We start from the raw sequence: 21,180 nt of genomic DNA on the forward strand, positions 1-21,180 counted from the left end.
GCAGGGGAATGTTCACCCTCAAAAAGAGAAGATGAAAGGAAGCAAACTCCAACTATCTGAAGGTGATCTGATATGCAGAAGTAACTCCAGGGGCATTTTTTTGGTGAGGGAGTCTGGCAAAGGATTTCCAGTAGACCACCCCTCCTCTGATCGTGAAATGACTGGCCATTCCCCTATATTCTCTCTCAGTTGTAACTGGCAAAATTGCCTGGGGGGGGGGGGAGCACAAAGCAAATAGATGCACCCTGTGTTCTAGCATGCCCAGACATGCAACAACAGCACAAAAAAAAAGGGGGAGCAGCCACAGAATCATGAGTAAGACAATGACTTTCCTCAATCTAGACACTATAATCCTATTGATACAGTCTAGAATTGCATTGGCTTTTAAAACTGCCAAACCCCATTATTGATTCATGTTTAATTACTAAGATTCCTAGATCCCTTTCACATGAACTGTTTTCGACCCAGGTGTCACATCCATCCTATATCTAAGCATATTATTTTTATTTCCATGATGTCATGCTGTACATTTCTCCTTGCTCCTCGTCTGGTAGTAAAACAAGGTTTTACAAAAGTACAGGAAACCTCTCGAGGATCATGAGTGTTTCCAAATACCCTCCTCCCTCCACCTTAGTGACAAGGGTGCCATCAGTCCCATCCAGCTTTTGCCTTACCCGGATGGGCCAGGAGAACTGTTGTAAGGAGGTGATGGCGTTCTTCCCTGACTTTCCAAGTATGCTGAAGTTGCCAAAGAACTTCTGGGAAAAGCAAGCAGAAAACAGCCACAGCACACACAACATGTATATTAGAGATGCCACTGCTTCAACGAAATCCACAGCAACAAATTTCTCAGTGGCAGATGTAATTACGTATTATTTATTCAGAAATCAAGAATAGTTTCTATGCAACCGTTTCCACTGCAGGAAATTAATTAAAACAGTTATTTGGTCAATCAAAAGGGTGCCAACTTCTCTATGGAAGCTTTCAAAACAGGAAAGAAGTCATGTCGAATCATTTGCATATTGCTTTGAGAAGGATCTGCGGAAGAACCTTCTTAACACTATCACCTCTCCATTTTCTCCCCTAAATACTTTTATTTATCATCTTTGCCTCATGAATAAATTTGTACATTTCAAAAGCTTTGATAGAATTGGGAGCCTTTGGGGTTAGCTTAATAAAGGTATTACCACAATGTAGGGTTTGGAGTTGGTCTTACGGTCAATATGGCTGCCCATTAATAGGGTTTGATATTTATTCCAGTTCTTGCCAAGATACTAATGTAAATCCCAGCTTTCACTAAAAGTAACAGTATTAAAAAGGTCTTAATGAGGACTGCAAGCTTCGTGTGACACCACATACCGTATATGCTCAAGTATAAGCCAGCTCGAATATAAGCAGAGACACCTAATTTTACACAAAAAACTGGGAAAACTTATTGACTCGAGTATAATCTGAGGGTGGGAAATGCAGCAGCTGCTGGTAAATTTCAGAAATAAAAATAAAAATAGATACCAATATAATTACATTAATTGAGACATCAGTAGGTTAAATGTTTTTAAATATTTACATAATTTAAGATAAGACTGTCAAGCTCTGATTAACCCACTATTCTAACCTTCTTCAATGTAAGTGTGCTTACGTATCCTTCCAATAATAATAAAGAGTAAAATAATAAATGTAATAATAAGAATAATGATAGAATAAAATAATAAATGCGATAACAACAATAAATACAGAAAATAATAAATATAATAATAACAGTAAAATAATAAATGTAATAATAAGAATAAATAGAGTGAAATAAAAGGTGTAATAATAATAATAATAATAATAATAATAATAATAAATTGAAGGTCCATAGAAGGGCTGTGGTGGCCACTAACAAACTGCAAGATGGACAACAGGGTTTTGGGCGTCCTGAGGGCAGCAGTGCTTACTTCACTGCAACTGTGGCAACAGGCTGGCATGGGAGGTGACTGTACCAGTCAGCAGCAAGTGCTGGGCCTTTTGCTGGCGGTGGTAGCGGTGGCAGCACCGGAGCCTTGCTTGTGGGCTCCGCTGCTGCCACTCATCCTCTGCTTCCTCCCTGGCCAGAAGGGAGGGGGAGGAGCAGCGGTAGCAGTGGCGACACTGGAGCCTCGCCACCGCACACTGTTGTTTATGTAACACAGTGAAAATGCCAAAAACTTTATATAGGGGAAAACATCCCATTTCTCAACATAACCTTGCAGAGATAAATTTGTAAGAAAAAATATAAGCCAGCCTACTTGGCTATGATAAAATAATTCATTCAAAAATGGGAAAAGCAGAAGTTTCCTTTATAGGGAGGGAGAAAGCACTGACAATTATTATTGAATTACTATACTATATTTACAATCCATGGAGAGCAAGAGCCCACTTGGTATTAAGTTCTTTTTCCTCACCCACTACACATCAGGCTGTCCTGAACTGGCTTTCCTCCTGCAGTCTCCACAGCTATATCACCTAGGTTGAAAGAGAGAGGAGGGCATAATATTCAGGCGTATGTTACAGAAATTACTTAAATCCACACAATACAAATAATAACGGCACTAATTGTCCTCCAGTCTACATCAGTGAATGAGGATTATATGGAAAAGGTTAGACCAACTTTCCCAACATGGTGCTTTCAAATATTTTAAACTATAACTCCCATTAACCCTTGCTGTTCTCACTATACAGCTCAGCCTGATAGACACGACCATATTTTCGTAAGACACAATCTATTGTAGGAGACACCCTAATCTTAGGACCACAACAACAAAAATACAGAAGATACACTTGTGATTCTAAGATGCACCCAATTTTTAGAGATGTTTATATGGGGGGGGGGGGGGGAGAGTGTGTGTTAGAATTAAATACAGTAGTCAAAATATTTGGAGGAGTCTATGTTAAAGAAGAACACAGTACACCTTCAAAGGCTCTCATAAGAACTAAGCCTTCAAATTTGTTCAAATATTGAATAAAAATATCTCTTTTCCAACTCAGCTGAAGTAGGAACAGATTTAAGGGAACAGTGACCAAAATGCTCCCTGACAGCCTCCTCCTGCATCAGTGAGCCACAATAATGTTCGAAGCTGCACTGGAGAGCCCAGTGTTACAATTTTAATTTCAATGTCACACCATATCCTCAAAGAAGAATCACTTCTAGGCATTGTGGAAAAGTTTACAGTGTTAAGACAAAATATATATATTAGAAAGAGTGGTGCTCCCAAGATAAACACCAAGGATGCCCCTGAACATGAGAAATAACTTCTTGACTATAAGAGCTGTTCAAAAGTGGAAAAGACTACTTTGAAAGCCATTTATCAGACTGGTTTAGTTACATATTCCTGCATGGCGGGAATATGTAGTCCCTTCCAACTGTATTGCTTCACTTATTCTTAAATATATATCCACAAGATAGAGTCTCCCAGAAACTGATTAGCAAATTCCTAACCAGATGTTTGGAGCCCTGATTAAGCTGCTTGTTTTTCCTTCAAGACCTTTCTGACTTATGGTGACCCTAAAGCAAATGTATCATGGGATTTTCTTGCCAAAATGGAAATAATGTCAAACAATGTGGGCCAAAATACTGGCTAACATGAAGCCTGAGCCATCTGGGGACTGGAGAGCATATCCCCATCTTTCATTCAAGGCATACAAAGCTACTACTTGATGTATTGCCCCTATCAAAGGTATTCACATCCCCACTGTTATCATGCAAAGAAAGTGGGATAATGGTCACATTGGGAGTCATGGCTATTCTGGACTCTAGGACCAGTTCTTTAACACGTTTCTGAAATGAGCTTCATGTATTCCAATTAGACTGAAACATAATTAATCTTAATCTTTTTAATACTGGTTTTAAACCACTTCATTTGATGTGTTGCAATAGCAGATTCTAGATTAGTTTAGTGTTTACACCTTATTTTATTTTTTCGGTTATCTAATATTTAATGTTTATTTTACTTAAGTGATATTTGTCTTTACTGTTCCAATGTAGCACAAATCCTATGTAAAATCACACTATGTATTTTGACATTAATATTGAAATTTGAATATTAATGAAATCTGAAATATATACAGAAAGTCTTTACCATCACACTTTCACACAAAAAAAAAACAACAACCCACTACTTACTTGAAAACTGGGCAGGCACCATGACAAAGTCATCAGTGTCACAAGAGGAATTTTTGCTGCTGCTGCCAGCTGATTCCTTAGAGCCATGGAGAAAAACTGGTGAACCCTGGGTAGGGGAGGCCAAAATCTTCTCTTGGAGATGTGGCATCTCTCCAAGGGACTGCTTGAGGGAAGGGAAGAAACAATGTGAGTCTCATTCCACCATCTCCTTTACCTCACACTGTACAAATGTCTCTCACAAAACAAGATTTGACTAGTAGTACGCTAGTGCTGCCAGGATTTCTATAAAAGGGTTGCTTCTTGCAAGACAGTTCTCTGAAAGGTCCAAAACAACACTGTGCTATCGCTATGACCCAGAACAAAGAAGCATCTGGCAAAATCTAGTATCTTAGAAAGTGGGGAAGTTCCTTTGTGTTGAATGCCCTGTGTGGGATTTTTTATCCTGTTATGACATTACAGAGGATCTGGTTTCATGGTTGGTGTCATTGTGGCAAATAAAAACTGACAATGAATTCATTTTGTGTTTGGTTTCATGTTCAAGGAATGGAGAAATAAGCTGAAAGATTCCCTTCTCTTTATATCCATCATCAACCCACTTAAGAAAAAGGCATGAAAGGACTGTAAAGTTATATAAAACAATGCAGGATGCAGACAGTTTTTCTTTCCCCCATGTCATACTAGAGACTGGGATCATCTAATGAAGCTGGAGTGGTGGAAACTCAAGACAGAGAAAAGAAAGGCCCCCATCACACAGCACACAACTAACATGTGGAATTCACTACTGCAGGTTATAGCAAAGGCCTTTGCTTCAGATAGGTTTACAAGGAGATTATCCATTATTCCGGAGGGGAGGGGGGAATTGCTATCAATGGTGAACTTTTTTTAATCACTTCCAGGATCAGAGGCAGGATGACTTTCAACACCACTGTGGAAGGTTATTGCACTAACAGCCAACTTTATGTGTTTCCTATAGGCATACAGTCATATATTATAGGATATAGGGTGTAAAGACGATATAATGGTCCAATACAACCCACTTATGATGTTTTTATGGAGGATGATTTGGATATACCACACTAAATGGATGCTCCCTGAAAACACTGGCTAAGATTGTCACTCCAGCAGATGGGACATAGCTGGGCAGACACCAACCATCCAACTCCCAAATCTGAAGCTCTATCGCTGTGAGTAGAAAGGGGAAGCCAACAAATGTACACACTACTTACAGGAGGAGATGCTAGGTGGGATGTAGAGGAACTGCTGGATGAACTCCCAGAACCAGAACTTGGATAAGAAGGCATTGGCACAAAAGCAGCTGAAGGAGAGGAGAAAAGAGATGTCATGCTTTGTCAACAACAGGTGTATAAGAGCTATGCAACAAGAGCAGAAAAGCTATTTTGGCTCCCTCATGCCAACTGATTTCCCTTAGATAGAGGATAACATCATTTAAGAGAAGGGGAAAACAAATCACCACTTGGTGTACTTGACTATAAATTGTATATATTCTCATATTGCCAATTCTAATTTAGTTAAGTTGCAGATTTCAAAGAGTGCAGTACTGACCCACTTGCAATCACCACTATTGCATTCAAATAGGATAGGCCTCCCCACCCCCACCCTCTCCATGTTGTAGCAACCTCTGAGATACTTCCGGTTTGTTTGTTTTTTTTAAAAAAAAACAACTTTTTGGGCCTCATTTAAAGCAGTGGGAGGTTAGGTGCAGCCCTCCAAACTGTTAGAATGCCATTCCCATGAGCCTTAGCCACCATGTAGAAAGAACAGTATGGGATGCAAAGAGCTGCAAGTCAGGCTGCAATGGAGACAAACCTTGAACACTCCTGGTTTTTTTTAAAATGCTAATTTTAGACTGGCATTCCATTCACTTTGAACTGTTGAGATTGTTTTGCTTTTGCTGCTTGGATGATGTCTGTAACATTCTAGAGGATTTTAACTGTAAACACTCTGAAAGACCACAGAGTTAAGTGTCCACTATTTTAAAAAAAGGAGAGCCAAGATAAGGTTTTCAGGTTTATTTTTAGGAGATTGACACAATGAGGGTTGCATGCACAAAAAAGTTCTAATCTTCAAAATGACTGAATAAATAAAAGGGCTTGGAGACTGTTCATTAATGACTTAACATTATTGACATTTTAACAGGCATTTTAACCCTTGTTTTCTGAAACTATCAGGGACAGCTAATCACCTCTCAACAAAATATTCCCCCAAGCAGTAACAAACCACACCTAAAAACTGTCAGGCCATCAAATGCTAATCAAGGTGGCCAATTGAAACGTTCACACAAAGCTCCAACAAACAAGTGGTTTTTTTTTCTCCCACCCTGGACTTTCCACAGATATATAAATCCAATTTTCCTAGTTTCCAACAGACCTCACAATCTCTGAGGATGCCTGCCATAGATGCGGGCGAAACGTCAGGACAGAATGCTTGTAGAACATGGCCATATAGCCCGAAAAACCTACAACAACCCTGTTTTCTGAATTCAACAATTTTGGCAAAAAGACATAATCCTAGAATCAGATGCTAGCTGGAAAGGTTTGGAGAAATCAATGGAATATTCTGAACAAAGGGGGTAGGGGGAGTATAGACAAGTATGCACAAAATATTGCAATGGGACTCCTCAGGTCAGAGCTTTAGTTCGTGCAGTGAATCTGGGAAGAACTGCTCAAGTGACAGAACACCTGATTTGCATCCCAAAGACCCCAGGATGCAAATATCTCCAACTGAATGGATCAAGTAAGAGATGTTAGGAAAGCTATCTCCCTGACAGAATGCCTCAGAGAACTGCTGCCAATCAGAGCAGACAATTATTAGACAAGATGCAATATTGAATGCAATATTCCTGCTTCTTGGCAGGGGGTTGAACTGGATGGCCCATGAGGTCTCTTCCAACTCTATGATTCTATGATTCTAAGATGATCAAAGATGATATCCTGGTATAAAGCATCTTCCTGAGTAGTAACAAAAGCTCATCTCCTTCATGAGTCTGAATATGACTTGTCATTACTTACAGTAACCAGGCCACCAACCCCATGTAGGTAGTTACCATTATAGCTGTACTAAAAAAATAACTACCTTTTCTCATTATTCAGAAGTTGCTAAGCAGTTACTTTTGGAAGTCAGAAAGGTTCATTGTGGAGTATCTTGGGGCATTTGCCATCCAGAAATTCCCAGCTGCTGAGGCATGTTGTGAGGTCATTAAAAAGGGAATGCTGACATGCTCTGTTTTTTTTAGTTAACTTTTAAAATCAATTTGACACTAAAAGCCTGTGATACTAAATACATCTATATGAGACTGCACATTTGAATCTAAAAAGTGAAAGTAATTTTAAATGTTAGACCACAAAAATGAATTAACCTATCCTATGTTTTGCCATATTGTCAACTTACATGCGTTGGAATCTTTTGATACAGGACCAGATAGAAATATTTTAATAAATACAGAAAATGCCTTCGTTATTGTAAAAAAGGGGTATTTTTTTATTTAAAGGGGGTAATTCATTTAAGGACTTGAAGAAAAACAGAAAACACATCTAACACAGGTGTGCATTTTTATTTTTAATTATTATCATTATCATAATCCAGAACTTCCAAATTTACAGATACATAAATAGAAAAATAAAGAAGAAATACATTTTACAGAAACAAGTGTGAATACATATTGAAAACAAGTTCCCAGTTAATCCCATGAATAAGTCCAAGAGGTCACCTTGGGCTGCAAAAGGAAGAACGTGAAATATGGCTTCAGGATAATAATCCATGGTTCCCAGCCTTATTACTGGAGAAGCATGGAACTTGTGGCCCTGCAGAAATTGTTTGACTTCCACTCCCAGAACTGTCAACCTTTGGCTAGAGCTGACAGAATTTGAGTCTAACAAGATCTAGAAATCTTGTTAGATCTAGGTTTCTATCCTTGAATGGGCAAATAGATAAAAAGACAGAAGAAACAGAAAAAGCTAGAACAGTACGTAGGTGGAAAATATTTTATCGGGGGGACATGATAATCTGCTCTTCTGGTCAGCTATCGTTCATTGGTCCACTCAGCTCAATATATTCTGTCCTGACCAGAATTATCTGTCCAAGATCTTAAACAGAGATTTGTCCAAGTCCTTATGGATAAATTACATTTGACTGGAAATCTGAACCCAGCATTATCTGTGTCATGCTCCACCGCACCAATAAACTAAAGTTCTGCCCCAAAACACCACAAAGGTAATGGGTGAATATTCTCAGAGGCATTATATTACAAGAAGCCTCCAAAGAGCCACCCATGAGAGATGGTAAAAAAGCTACTCAAACTTGGTTCTGTTTTTCATCCATCATTGATTTCAATGTATAAGTACCCAAAGAGATTCAATGTTCAAAGGCAATTTATTTTCTTGAAATAGTTCTCTAAACACTCAAGAGTTCTCACTTTCTTCAACTATCTGATCTTTTGCTTGAGCATGATACCTCAAAGTGTGGTCCATTCATCACATAGATTTGAACCTTCCAAAATACTACCCAGGTGGCATGGTGAAAATAAATATGACGTGATCCACATGCTGAGCTGTGCTCTCTCATTTAACTGTTCCTATTACTATCTGTGAAAATTGGACCAAAGACTCACAACAGTGATTTTTTTTAGCACCAAAGTACATGGCCACAGGCAGACCTTTTGACCATCACCTGCCCTTCTCATACATAGTTTATTCCTAACACAGGAAAATAAGAACAAGAATTCATCACCATCGTGTAATTTGATTGACCAATACATGAGGGATATAGAGGCTGTGAGTTCATGAGCTTTATTCTTGATTCACACCCAGACATATGAAGGCTGTGGCCTGGGGGACAATGCTCGGCCCCGAAATGCCGGTGGATACTGACGTACAGGACCGGTGTCCCAGGGAAGCAGAGGAGATGATATTGGGGATAGAATTTGGGTACTCAGAGTCCTGCAGTGTCTGCCTTGGTTTGTCAGCTTTGGTGATGGAGCACCACACCGCCGTTCTGAGCAGGTTGGTAGTGAAGGGAATGGAGGCCAAGTCAAGAAAATCCTTTGCTGATTTTGTGGTGACCCCTGCCAAGTTGGTCTGCATAACACAGGAGCAGAAGGTATTTTCATCTGAGCTGGCTGCCAGGGTGTTTGTGGAGAAGGCCTGGGCTGAGATGATCCTTTCTGGTTGGTGAGTGGCTCTGACTTTGTTGAAAGTATTTTCCACTGGGGCACGGCTGGTGGGGCAGTGGGGCTGGTTGGTCTGTGGATAGCCTTTAGTTTGAAATATCCTTTCCGATTTCGAGGATGGTTGCTTTTCTCAAAGCCTCCCCCCCAAGGTGATCCTGCAGTTGAAGGTAAGGACCAGGAAGGCTTGACAGCGGTGGCCCTAAACCAGGAGAATTTTTTCCTGCCCATGGGAGTGACACCTGAGTACAGTTAAGGGGAGTATTATTTCAAATTATGGTCAAGGATGAAATAAGCAATGGAGACCAAAAATTCCAAAATTTCCTACTGGTGCCCACTAGTTCTAGATATTTACAATAATATGACATTGTCTACTTTGATAAACAAGAAAAACAACAAAATGATGGCGATATGGAACACCCAAGGTTTGTTAATTGGCAGATGTGATCAAAAGAGAATCCAAAATTATAATGTATGTATCTCTCTGTCTCACAACCACATGAGATAGCTGCCACCATCCACCATCCACTGCATGTTCTGAAAACACAGCTATTTAATAACCCATCACAGCAGAAAAGCATTTGCTAGATGAGACCTGGCAGGTGCAGGAAAAGTTCAACACTTCCATTGCAACAATCTTGCCTTGCATGTGCTCCTCAGACCCACATTTCCAAAGCAAATATCTAGTATTCAGTCTTGTCTATTTTTTTTTGTCAGTACAACTCCTAGAATCCACCAGGCAGCATGACAACTGTGAGTTTCAGTCCAAAATAGAAACTTTTTTTTCATGCTCTGGTTCATTTAAACCCTGGAACTAAACATACAAAGCTGCTTTATACCAATCAGTTTGCTAACACATTGACTCAAACTCTCCCAGAAACTGTTCGATTCCAACTCCCATAGTCCCAGAACATTCACCATGCTATTGGTGGCTGTTGGGAATTGAAATCCTACAACATCTGGAAACAGAAGCCCGATCCTAGTCAAACATGATCTATCTACAGTGTCTATTAGTGACTTCCAAGGTCTTTGACAGAGAAAATATCACCTCTGCCCAGGACCTGAGATTTATTTTAACGGGGGATACAGGAAACTAAACCTGGATCATAATACCTGAAAAGCACCTATCATTCTCATTTACCAATATTTTCTTAATAGGGTACTTCTTCACTGCCATTTATGTGTTCTTCTATTATGTGCAAGAAGCTTTGTTGGTTTGAGATTCAGACTATGACTCTGGAGGCCAGGGTCTGAATTTCCACTGACTTATGGAAACCCATTGGATGACACTGGGTACATCACATCCTCTCAGCCACAGTGAAAGGTAAAGGCAAATCCCCTCTGAACAAATCTTGACAGGGAAGCCCCATGGTAGGTTAGCCTTAGGGAAACAACCTGATGACAACAGCAACAACAACAGAAACTGCTTCACTTGACACCATCAGTTTTACAAATCCTTCACCCTCACCCTCCACTCAAGATTTCTTGAAATAAATGTCTGTTCCATTTAGCTGTGGGCTACAGAACATTATTTCAGGCACAAGACAAGTAATGAAGAGGAAGAAAAATCATGAAAAGATTAAATTTAAACATTCACGCAAAGCATGCAAATTCACAGTGGCACAATTAATTAGTAAGCATTAATAGTCTCAATGCCAAAATACTGTTTGCGTGTTAGTACAATACATATTCATCAAAATGTACTTCTGCTATTTCAATATGTCATGTTTTCTGGCACTGCAAAAAAGGGTGGTTGTGTGCATTCATATTACATCTTTGTGTTTAACTATTTGTCAAAATTCAAATACTACTTTCCCTATGATTTGGAAGGCTAATGTTTGGTGCACATCATTCAAGGCAGCTGGCATAGTAGAAGGATCTGAAAACACTAAATTTAAATGTCTATCTCTAAGGAGATAGACAAGCTTGTGAACACTGGAAATGACCTTTTTATTAGTAAGAGATATCTGACAGTAAAGTAGACTGCCTTGGAGGGTGGTGGTAGCTCCTTCTTTGACAGTCTTTATATTGCTGCATGGCAGAGAGATGAACTAGATGACCCTTTGTGGCCCGTCCAACTCTATGAAAAAAGAGTCTTGATATACATCCCCATCCAATAATTATGATAAGCTACCTCCACACCTCCTCAAAAGCTGATACTGTATTTGGTAAACATCTAGGTTGATTAGTTGTAAAGTGCTGAAAGGTGGTGTTTTTTAATACATTGAACAATCCAAACTCAGGCAACAGAAATTACTTGCTAACAAAGATGAGCCCTCCAGCACAGAACAAGGAAAGCATATATGTAAGAACAGATTATAAGATTTTTGTCCCTTCACACACTTGAAATCAAGATATTCTTCCTTGAGAGAGCAGTCTAAAGACCTTGCATATTGTGAAGTAAATGTACAGTGTGTATGTAATATATAATAAATTGCAAGAACAAAAAAACTTACATTTTTTCATAGAGGCACTTGCATCCAAGAAAGGGTGATGGAAAAATGTATCTGGTGAATTAAAAGGAGGAATAGGTGAGCCAAACTGCATTCATCTGTCACTCTGACGAACAGGTGAATTTATGTAACAAGTTACTACAGAGCATGAATAGCTGACTGCTAAAATGTAATTGGACCCCCACATTGCATCTTTGGCTTTTGAGGATTTGATTATTTATGGATTAATTATAAGCTAATAAAATGTGGGCTAGACAATGGTACTGTTATGCCGATTGGGAATTGGTTGGCTGACTGATCCCAAAGAGTGCTTTTGTCCCACAGCTCCTCTTTATCCTGGAGAGAAGTGACCAGTATGCTGACCCTTTCAGGCATGTTCAACATCCTTATCAATGACTTGGGTGATGGAATAGAGGGCATCCTTATCAAATCTGCAGATTACATCAAATTGGGAGGGATAGCTGATACTCCAGAGGACAGGATCAGAATCCAAAATGACCTTCAAGAGTTGGGCCAATATAACAACATGAATTTTAGCGAAGATAAATGTATGGCACTACGCTTTGGCAATAAAAAGGAAATGCACAGATATTGGATGGGTAACACCTGGCTTGAAAACAGTTCAAGTGCAAAGGATCCAGGAATCTTGGTAGAACACAAACTGAACATGAGCCAACAGTCTGGTGCAGCAGCTAAGAAAGTCAATGTGGTTCTAGACTGCAGCAACAGGAGTATAAAATCAAGACTGATGAAAGTCATAGTCCCACTCTCTTCTGCTTTGGTCACACCTCACCAAAAAGAACACCGTGTCTGGTTCTGGGCACTACAATGTAACAAAATTGACAAGATGGAAAGTGTCCAGAGAAGGTGATCAAAGGTTAGGAAACCAAGTCCTACGAGAAATTGGTATGTTTAGCTTGGAGAAAAGATGGATGAAAGGGAACATGAGGGCCATGTCTAAATATCTGAAAGGGTGTCACACTGAGGAGGGGACCAAACTTGTTTTCTACTGCTCTGGAGACTAGGACACAATGGAATAATGGGTTCAAATTATAGGAAAGGCAATTCCACTTGAACATTAGGAAGAACCCCCTGAGGGTAAGATCTGTTGGACAGTGGAAAATGCTGCTGTCTTGGAGTCTGGTGGGAATCTTCTTCTCTGGGAACCGTTAAGCCGAGGATGGATGGCTCTTGTGGTCTCTTCGAACTCTATAATTCTACTTGCCACTGTCTCCAGGTCTGCCCTATGCCATCTTTTATAGGGACTATAAGTCTCCCCTGGACTTCCTATTCTCTCTGCAAGCCTTGTGAAACTGTAAAACTGAGAATGAAGAGTAAAGTTTGTAAGTCCCTATTAAAAATGGTGTTTTTTTAAAAAATGGTGCTTAGCAAACAAGTGGAAGGAAAAAAAGGGACCAAACCCATATTGAACCATGGCTGCCAACTTGTCCTCTGCTGAGGGAATGGATCATCAAAAAGCAATCAGCAACATCCCCCACACCCAGTTTCAGGTCTGGAGAAACCAGCCTGTCCAGCTGTGGAGAGAATCAAGGCTGAAGACCAGACTGCTAAAAAGGTCATACAGCCACCTCTGCATGACTAAAGTCAAAAGGAGCTTTCTGGGTTGCTTTTTGATTAACTGACCCTTTGTTCCTAAAGCACCCTGGCCACCCAATCTGGGACAAATGCTCTTAGTGGGGTTCCAGGGAGCCTGAGCTGGTGGTGGAGGGACATGGAAGCAGATTGTCGAACAGCAATCAAGCAATTTGGCTTCAGGTACAGAGAAGCTAGTCTGCCTGCCTGGGAGAAAGATCAAGGTGAAAAACCTGGCTAACAGCCACCTCTACGTATCTGAAGACAGGCAAGCTAGCCTCTCTGCACGTGAAGTTTCCAATGTTGCTTTTTGATAAACATGCCTCCCTCCTCCCACCCCACCAGGCACCCCATCAGGAGCAATTGCTCTTTATGGGTTTCCAGAGAGCCTAAGGTTCTGGGGGTCGTCAAATGCATCTGTATACTGAAATTGGAAAGGAAAGAAGAAGGCAACAAGAAGGAGGTTTTCAAATATGTTTCAAGCAAAACATAATAAAGAAAAAGGGGGACTGCTGCTCAAGAAATGCAAAACAGACCACAACAAAAAGACAGAACTGCTCGATACTCATTTTGTTTGGAGAATGGTTGAGGTCCCAGAAGACTAGACATGAACAAATACTGTCAATCTGTTTTTAAAAATGTCAAAAAAAGGGTCCAGGAAACTAAACCAGTCAATCTGACCTCAATACCAGGAAAAGTGTTAGAACAGATGATACAGGAGTCTGTTTGCATGTATCTTGATGGCAATGCAGTGATTAATAAGAGTTAACAAGGCTTTATCAAGATTACGTTCTGCCAAACTAATCTCCTATTTTTTTAAAAAATCAGGTCACAAGTTTAGTAGATGATGGGAATGCTGTAGAAATCATTTATCTGGATTTCAGCAAAGCATTTAATAAGCAACCCGTGATATTTTTATTTGCAAGGGCCCGAACTCTCTCCTGTTTCCTCTGGGCCTAAATTAAGATCTGGACAACATTCCGATACCTTATGGTTTGGTTTTTCACTTACTCCCTATATTCTCTACTGCTGTCATGTCACAGCTTTGATTTTTTTAAATAACAAAAAAAGGGGGGAGAGACAGCTGTATAAAAATACAATGCTGAATTACTCGTAATACTAACAGTTGCCACTAGTAGCATCTAGAATCACTTTTTAAAATTCCAGCAGAATGATTTTGAAGTACTGTATATAGTCGAGTATAAGCCTAGTTTTCAGCCCTTTTTTAGTCTGAAAAAGCCCCCCTCGGCTTATACTCAAGTAAGGGTCATGGTGGGAAGGTATAGGGCTGAAAGAAGGGCTTCTTTCAGCTCCACACCTTCCCACCAGGACTCTCACCAATCCACAAAGCAACCCAGCTGGGTCGCTGTCCCAAGAGAGGAGAAGTTGCTTGCCTTCCAGTCCTCTTGGTGTGCCCCCTTCCCACCTCAATCTGTCCTACTTCTCCAGCTACTCCTTTTCCACCTCATTTTCCTACTTTTTCAACCACCCCTTCCCATTCCAACCTTTTCACATTCCCAAGCCACTCTTTCCTATTTTCCTTATTCATAAACACACAGCATTTCCCCCAAAATGTATAGTTAAAATAAACTATAGTGATTATTGTAAGGATACGTAAGCACATTTACATTGAAGATGGTAGAATAATGATTTCATCAGAGTTGGACAGTCTTATCTTAAAATACAGTTTTATGTAAATATTCAAAATCATTTAACCTAATGATTCCTCAATTAATGTAATTTTATTGGTATCTATTTTAATTTTGAAATTTACCAGTAGCTTCTGCATTTCCCAACCTCTACTTATACTTGAGTCAATATGTTTTCCCAGTATTTTTGTGATAAAATTAGGTGCCTCAGCTTATATTCTGGTCATCTTATACTCAAGTATATACAGTAGCTTTGTAAATACAAAGAAACTCCTGTTTTATATGTATGCCATTCTGTGTGTTTATTGCATCAATTTTCCAAACAAATGTGTCAACTGTTATACTGTAAGTGTATACACATTTAACTTTTTTATTTACTTAAATTGATGCCATGCATGTGTACTGTTCCTCCAACCACCTACTTTTTGAAACAAAGAAGATTACACAAATATTTCTCAGCTGAAATGAACTGAGCTATTTCCTGGAGGCAAAATCTTCTGTCTCTCCTTCACAACTGTTTTTAATGGATGCTTACTCTTTCTCATACTTTTGTCCTGTCCACCAGCAGCAATTAAATCTCAACATATGCCCTCTGATGAAATATGGAATTTAAAAGAAAAACAATTCCTCACCACTTCCCTAAAATTTCAAAAGGCAGAAGTTGAAGTGAATGTGGGTCTGGTTTGATTGGATAAGGAAGGTCAAAACTGGAAAATCTCTTACCAAAATCCATTCGGTCCTTGGAGTTTCGTCGCAAGAGTCCCAGCAGCAGGTGCCTTAAATGGGATGATGTCTCTCTTGGTATGCTTTAAAAACAAAACAAAAAATTGTCAGCACTCCACAATACACTTGCAATACTGCGCAATACAGCACAGGAAACAAGCGTTTCAAAGACGGAGTTCTCTTTTTTCGAACAAGTGGTTTTATAATACCTAAAAAAAAAACAAACCAACAAATCCAAACTTAGGAATTTAATACAAGATGAGGCACAATAGGAAAGCCTCTGAACCAGATGAAAATATCCACAAAAGATGGGAGAAAGGAGAGGGAGGGGGAGGAAACTGCTGAGTCAAAGGCCCAGGAGTTAAGTTCAAGAAACACTCTTGGCCCCATACGGGAGGAGGTTTGATAATTATGGAAATGTAACTGAACACCCAAAAAGCACCAGATCTGTTTGCTTTTGGAATCTAAGCAGGGTCAGCCCTTGTTAGCACTTGAATGAGGGACTACCAATGAATGCCAGGTGCTGTAAGCTCTATTTCAGAGGAAAGCAACTGCCAAAACCACCTCTGAGTATTCCTTGCCTAAGAAAACCGTAGGAAATCCACAGGGTTGCCATAAGTCAACAAGAGACTTGAAAGCACACAAAATTTAACTGAACTCATCTAAAGATGTACTGTCTTGACCTACCATAAAGTTAGAACAGAAACAACTATGCTTCCTAGAGACACACTAGGAAGCTGCCTCTGATCAAGTCAGAACATGGTAGCTACACTGACACCTATCTGTCCATCAAGCTCAGTATTGCCTACATAGAGGATAAACATCTTATGGCACTCCAATTATTGTTAGATTGAAACCCCCATTATTCCTCACTATTTCCTATATTGAGTGTGTTTCCTATATGATTGTTTAACTCCAGCCAGAGAATGACCCAAGAAAAGCAACCATCTTCAGTTGTCCAACTGTTTTATGTTCCTTTCAGTACCTTTCTGGTGGAAAGGCAACCTGGAGTCATTATCCAATAAATATTATGTGTAACAAAATGAGAATAGCAAATCTGAACTCCTTGGGGAACTGGAAAATATTTCTTCAAAGATGTTATAGAAGTAAAAGGGAGCTATGGAGCAGAACTAACCACTGGAGATTTCTCAGTATAAAGAATTGCCTTTTGGATTTTCTAATTTAGTCATCACTAATTCCATTATAAACTCTCACTACCCCTTCAAAAAGATGGGCCCAATTTGAAACCGTTATATCTCTGCAATCATGAACCACCCATAAATAGTGGTTATCACCATCCCAGGGAGAAGCGCAATACAGTCCTTGCAACCCTGGAGAAGGATGGTCATCGTAGCCTTCATGACAGACCCTATGAGCTGAAGATCCTGCTCTTAAATGCCAGATCTGTCAATGGCAAAACATCTGTCATCCAGAACTTGCTCAGTGACGAGAGGGCAGATCTGGCTTGCATCACCGAGACCTGGTTGGACGGGTTGGGTGGGGTAAATCTCACCCAGCTATGCCCTCCAGATTTTGGGGTGCATCAGCAGGCCAGACCAGTGGGCAAGGAGGAGGGGTTGCGGTGGTCTTTCGACTGTCCATCTCCCTGGTCAGATGCACCGTTCCGCAATCTACTGATTTTGAGTGTGTCCACCTGAAGGTGGGAATCCATGACAGCCTGGGGATTCTGCTAGTGTACCGTCCACCCCCATGACACAGCAGTCTCTCTGCTTGAGCTTGCAGAAGTGGTCTCTGACCTGGTGTTGGTCTCCCAGCGGCTAGTAGTGCTGGGAGACTTTAACATCCATGCAGAGGCCATGTTAATAGGTGCAGCTCAGGACTTCATGGTCGCCATGACAGTCATGAGGCTGTCCCAAGTAATATCTGACCTAATATCTGATACTCGACCTAGTTTTTATTGCGGACAATGGAGCGGTTAGAGTGGAAGAGCAAAACATTCTTCCATTGTCATGGTCTGACCATCATCTGATCAGTCTAAGACTCGCTGTGACCTCTAACCTCCGCAGGGGTGGTAGACTGATTAAGATGGTCTGCCCCAGGAGACTTATGGATCCGGATGGACTCCTGAGGTCTCTTAGGGATCTTCCTGTCATGAAAGCTGACAATCCTGTCAATGCCTTGATTGATTGCTATAATGGAGAGATGTCCAAGGCAATAGACATGATTGCCCCCGAACGTCCCCTCTCGCTGCATAGAGTTTCACCAGCTCCTTGGTTCTCTGAGGAGTTGGCTGTGATGAAGTGTAAGAGAAGGAGAATAGAGTGCCGCTGGAGGAAAACTCATGGCGTGTCCGGCCAAACACGGGCTAGAGACGCTATTAGGGCCAACTTCGCAGCTATATGGGCAGCCAATAAGGCTTTCTCGACTGCCCATATAGCGTCTGCAACTAATAGACCGTTGGGAGTTATTCCGGATTGTTGTGGAGCTCCTCCACCCCCTCAAGGTGGGGGGGGGGACCTTCGAGAATTTGGCAACTCAGTGCAGCGATTTTGCACACCATTTTGCAGGCAAATTTGCTAAAATACGGTTCGAGTTGGACACCAGTTCTAATGCAATGCCAGATGAGGTAACTGAGGCATCTGTCTGTCCGATTTTGTGGGATTCTTTCCAACTTGTTCATCCTGATGACATGGACAGGATCCTTGGGGCTATGAGAGCAACCACTTGCACCCTGGACTCTTGCTCTCCCTGGCTAGTCAAATTGACCAGAAGTGGGTTGGTAGATTGGTTTGTGACTATAATAAATGCTTCACTGGTGCAAGGGACATTTCCATCACTCCTCAAACAGGCTATAATAAGACCCATATTGAAGAAGAGTTCTCTTGATTCCACAGTAGTTAACAATTACAGACCAATCTCTAACCTCCCATTTTTGGGTAAGGTTCTGGAGCAGATGGTGGCCTCTCAGCTCCAGGGATTCCTAGATGATACTGATTTTCTAGACCAGTCGCAGCCTGGCTTCAGGACTGGGCACGGTACTGAGACGGCTTTGGTCGCCATGGTGGATGACCTCCGCAGGGAACTGGATAGGGGGAATGTCCCCCTACTGGTTCTCCTGGAGATCTCAGCGGCTTTCGATACCATCGATTATGGTATCCTTCTGGGACAGCTCTCTGGGATGGGCCTCAGGGGCAGAGTTTTGCTGTGGCTAAACATGCCCAACTCTTTAAGCCGCTCTTCATAGCGCTTGTTCTCCAGACCCTTGAGCATTTTAGTTGCCCTCCTCTGGACATATTCCAGCTTGTCAATTTCTCTCTTCAACTGTGGTGCCCACAATTGGATACAACATTCCAGGTGTGGTCTAACCAAGGCAGAATAGAGGGGTAGCATTAGTTTCCTAGATCTAGATACTATGCTCCTATTGATGCAGGCCAAAATCCCCTTGGCTTTTTTTGCCGGCACATGACATTGTTGGCTCATGTTTAACTTGCTGTCCACGAGGACTCCAAGATCTTTTTCACACGTACTGCTCTCGAGCCAGGCGTCCCCCATTCTGTATCTTTGCATTTCGTTTTTCCTGCCTTCACATAATTAAAACTCGTGCGCCAGCTGCGACCGTACCTCGTGAAGTCTGATCTGGCCACGGTGGTCCATGCCTTAGTTACCTCTAGATTGGACTATTGCAATGCACGCTACGTGGGGCTGCCCTTGAAGACGGCCTGGAAACTTCAATTGGTCCAGTATTCGGCAGACAGGCTCCTAACTGGAGTGAATTACAGGGAACGGTCAACCCCTCTGTTTTAGGAGGTCCGCATTTTCTGGTCCCAATTCAAGGTGCAGGTTATCACCTACAAAGCCCTGAATGGTTTGGGACCCACCTACCTTCGTGATCGCATTTCTTCCTACGAACCTGCACAATTTCTTCAATCTTTAGGAGAGGCCCTCCTCTCGCTCCCGCATCCGTGTGCAATTCCTCAAAAGTAAATGTGTTGTGTGTAGTTTTTTTTTTTAAAAAAAGGGTTTATGGCCCTTTCCTTTTCAAAGGAAACATAGTTATAAGGCAAACATATCTCCAATTGCTGCAGAATCAGGTCTTTCCACAACTTAATGAAGATTCCAATGACTTAAGTTTTCAGCAAGACAGAGTGCTGCTACATTGACAACTGCTTGTTTGTTTTGACACACTGCCTCAATTTTGGATAGGTCACATGAGACCCAAGACTTGGGTGATACACTCTTGGCCCTCAGAATCTCCATACATTACACCCGACAACCTTTTCCTGTGGATATACGTTAAAGACCATGTTTTTGTGCCACTATTAGCAACTAATCTGAATTACTCCAAATCAGAATCACGGCAGCAGTGATTTCAGTGGAATTAGACACTTTGAGAAATGTTTGGGATGAATTCAACTATAGACTTGTTATCTGTATAGCAAGTAGAGGGCACATAGAGCATTTGTAAAATGCTAAGTAAAACCTGTTAACACATTAAACCATTAGTAACTTTGTATGTAATGGAAACATGTTGCCATCATGAAATATACTGCTTTGAAATTGGGTCTATCATCTTGAAACACCCTGTTTATATTATAACTACCTTCTGCATACAGTAAAGCTGTGGTTCTCAACCTGTAGGTCTCCAGATGTTTTGGCCTTCAACTCCCAGAAATCCTAACAACTGGTAAACTGATTGGGTAAACTGGCCAAAACACCTGGGGACCCATAGGTTGAGAACCACTGCAATAAAGTATTACCCTACTTAAGTCTTCTTTCTTTCTGTCTTTCTTTATTGATATCAACTCTAGTAAAGATCCACGAAAAGCAAATGCTGCCAAAGAGATTATTTTTCAGCTTGAAAATAGTCAGCAGCAGAGACCAGCCCACCAGGGGCAGATGGGGGTAGGGAAGGAGAATGGCTGAGCCATGTAAAGATTCCTGTACAGGAAAATTCTTGGTATTTACCACACACATAATATGATAGCTGCTGCCTCTCAGGCCTGCTTGGAAAAGTCAGATAAGATTAATGTCACATTCACCCTGTACTGAGGTCCTAGCCTGGAAAGCTGACACGCTCCATTTAAATTTGGCAAGGCTCAAATTTTAGCTGATTTGTCATTTCCTGCTCACCTTAAAATCCAGTTTTACTGAGAAATGTCAAAATAAATAACAGGTGGCATAATCACACTCTTTAAATTCCTCAAGGTTTGCCACGAGGAGGGTGCAGGCTTGTTCTCTGCTGCCTCAGACAGTAAAACAAGGTCTAATGGCTTTAAGTTACACAAGGGTAGATACCAGAATGTGAAATAAATCAAGTTTAAAAAGCATGGAAAAGTTGTTTGGATCACAGCTCCTACAATCTCCTAGCCAACATCAGTAGTGTTCAAATCATAAGTTTGCCAAGCTATGGTATACAAAAATCTAATAATGACTATGTGCTTTGTATCCGATCTTAAGCTTCATATTCTTCATGAACAC

General features: G+C 40.9%; 1 protein-coding gene across 4 annotated transcripts in view; it reads right to left on the reverse strand.

The window, feature by feature from the left end:
- The window catches only part of ULK1 (unc-51 like autophagy activating kinase 1), a 76,055-nt gene that overhangs the window by 15,608 nt on the left and 39,267 nt on the right, over positions 1–21,180 (reverse strand). Inside the window, exons 10-15 of one of the 4 annotated variants that reach the window (XM_060785644.2) lie at positions 15,742–15,824; positions 11,780–11,830; positions 5,368–5,456; positions 4,142–4,301; positions 2,424–2,484; positions 675–755 (exon numbers count right to left, since the gene is read on the reverse strand). In XM_060785644.2, the coding sequence (XP_060641627.2) occupies positions 675–755; positions 2,424–2,484; positions 4,142–4,301; positions 5,368–5,456; positions 11,780–11,830; positions 15,742–15,824 (525 nt within the window). Of the gene's footprint in view, positions 1–674; positions 759–2,423; positions 2,485–4,141; positions 4,305–5,367; positions 5,457–11,779; positions 11,831–15,741; positions 15,825–21,180 lie in introns of all 4 variants that reach the window. The other 3 variants (XM_060785641.2, XM_060785643.2, XM_060785640.2) reach the window with 3 other exon arrangements.

The sequence above is a fragment of the Anolis sagrei genome, chromosome X (genome assembly GCF_037176765.1).
Source record: "Anolis sagrei isolate rAnoSag1 chromosome X, rAnoSag1.mat, whole genome shotgun sequence".
Taxonomy (NCBI): Eukaryota; Metazoa; Chordata; class Lepidosauria; order Squamata; family Dactyloidae; genus Anolis; species Anolis sagrei.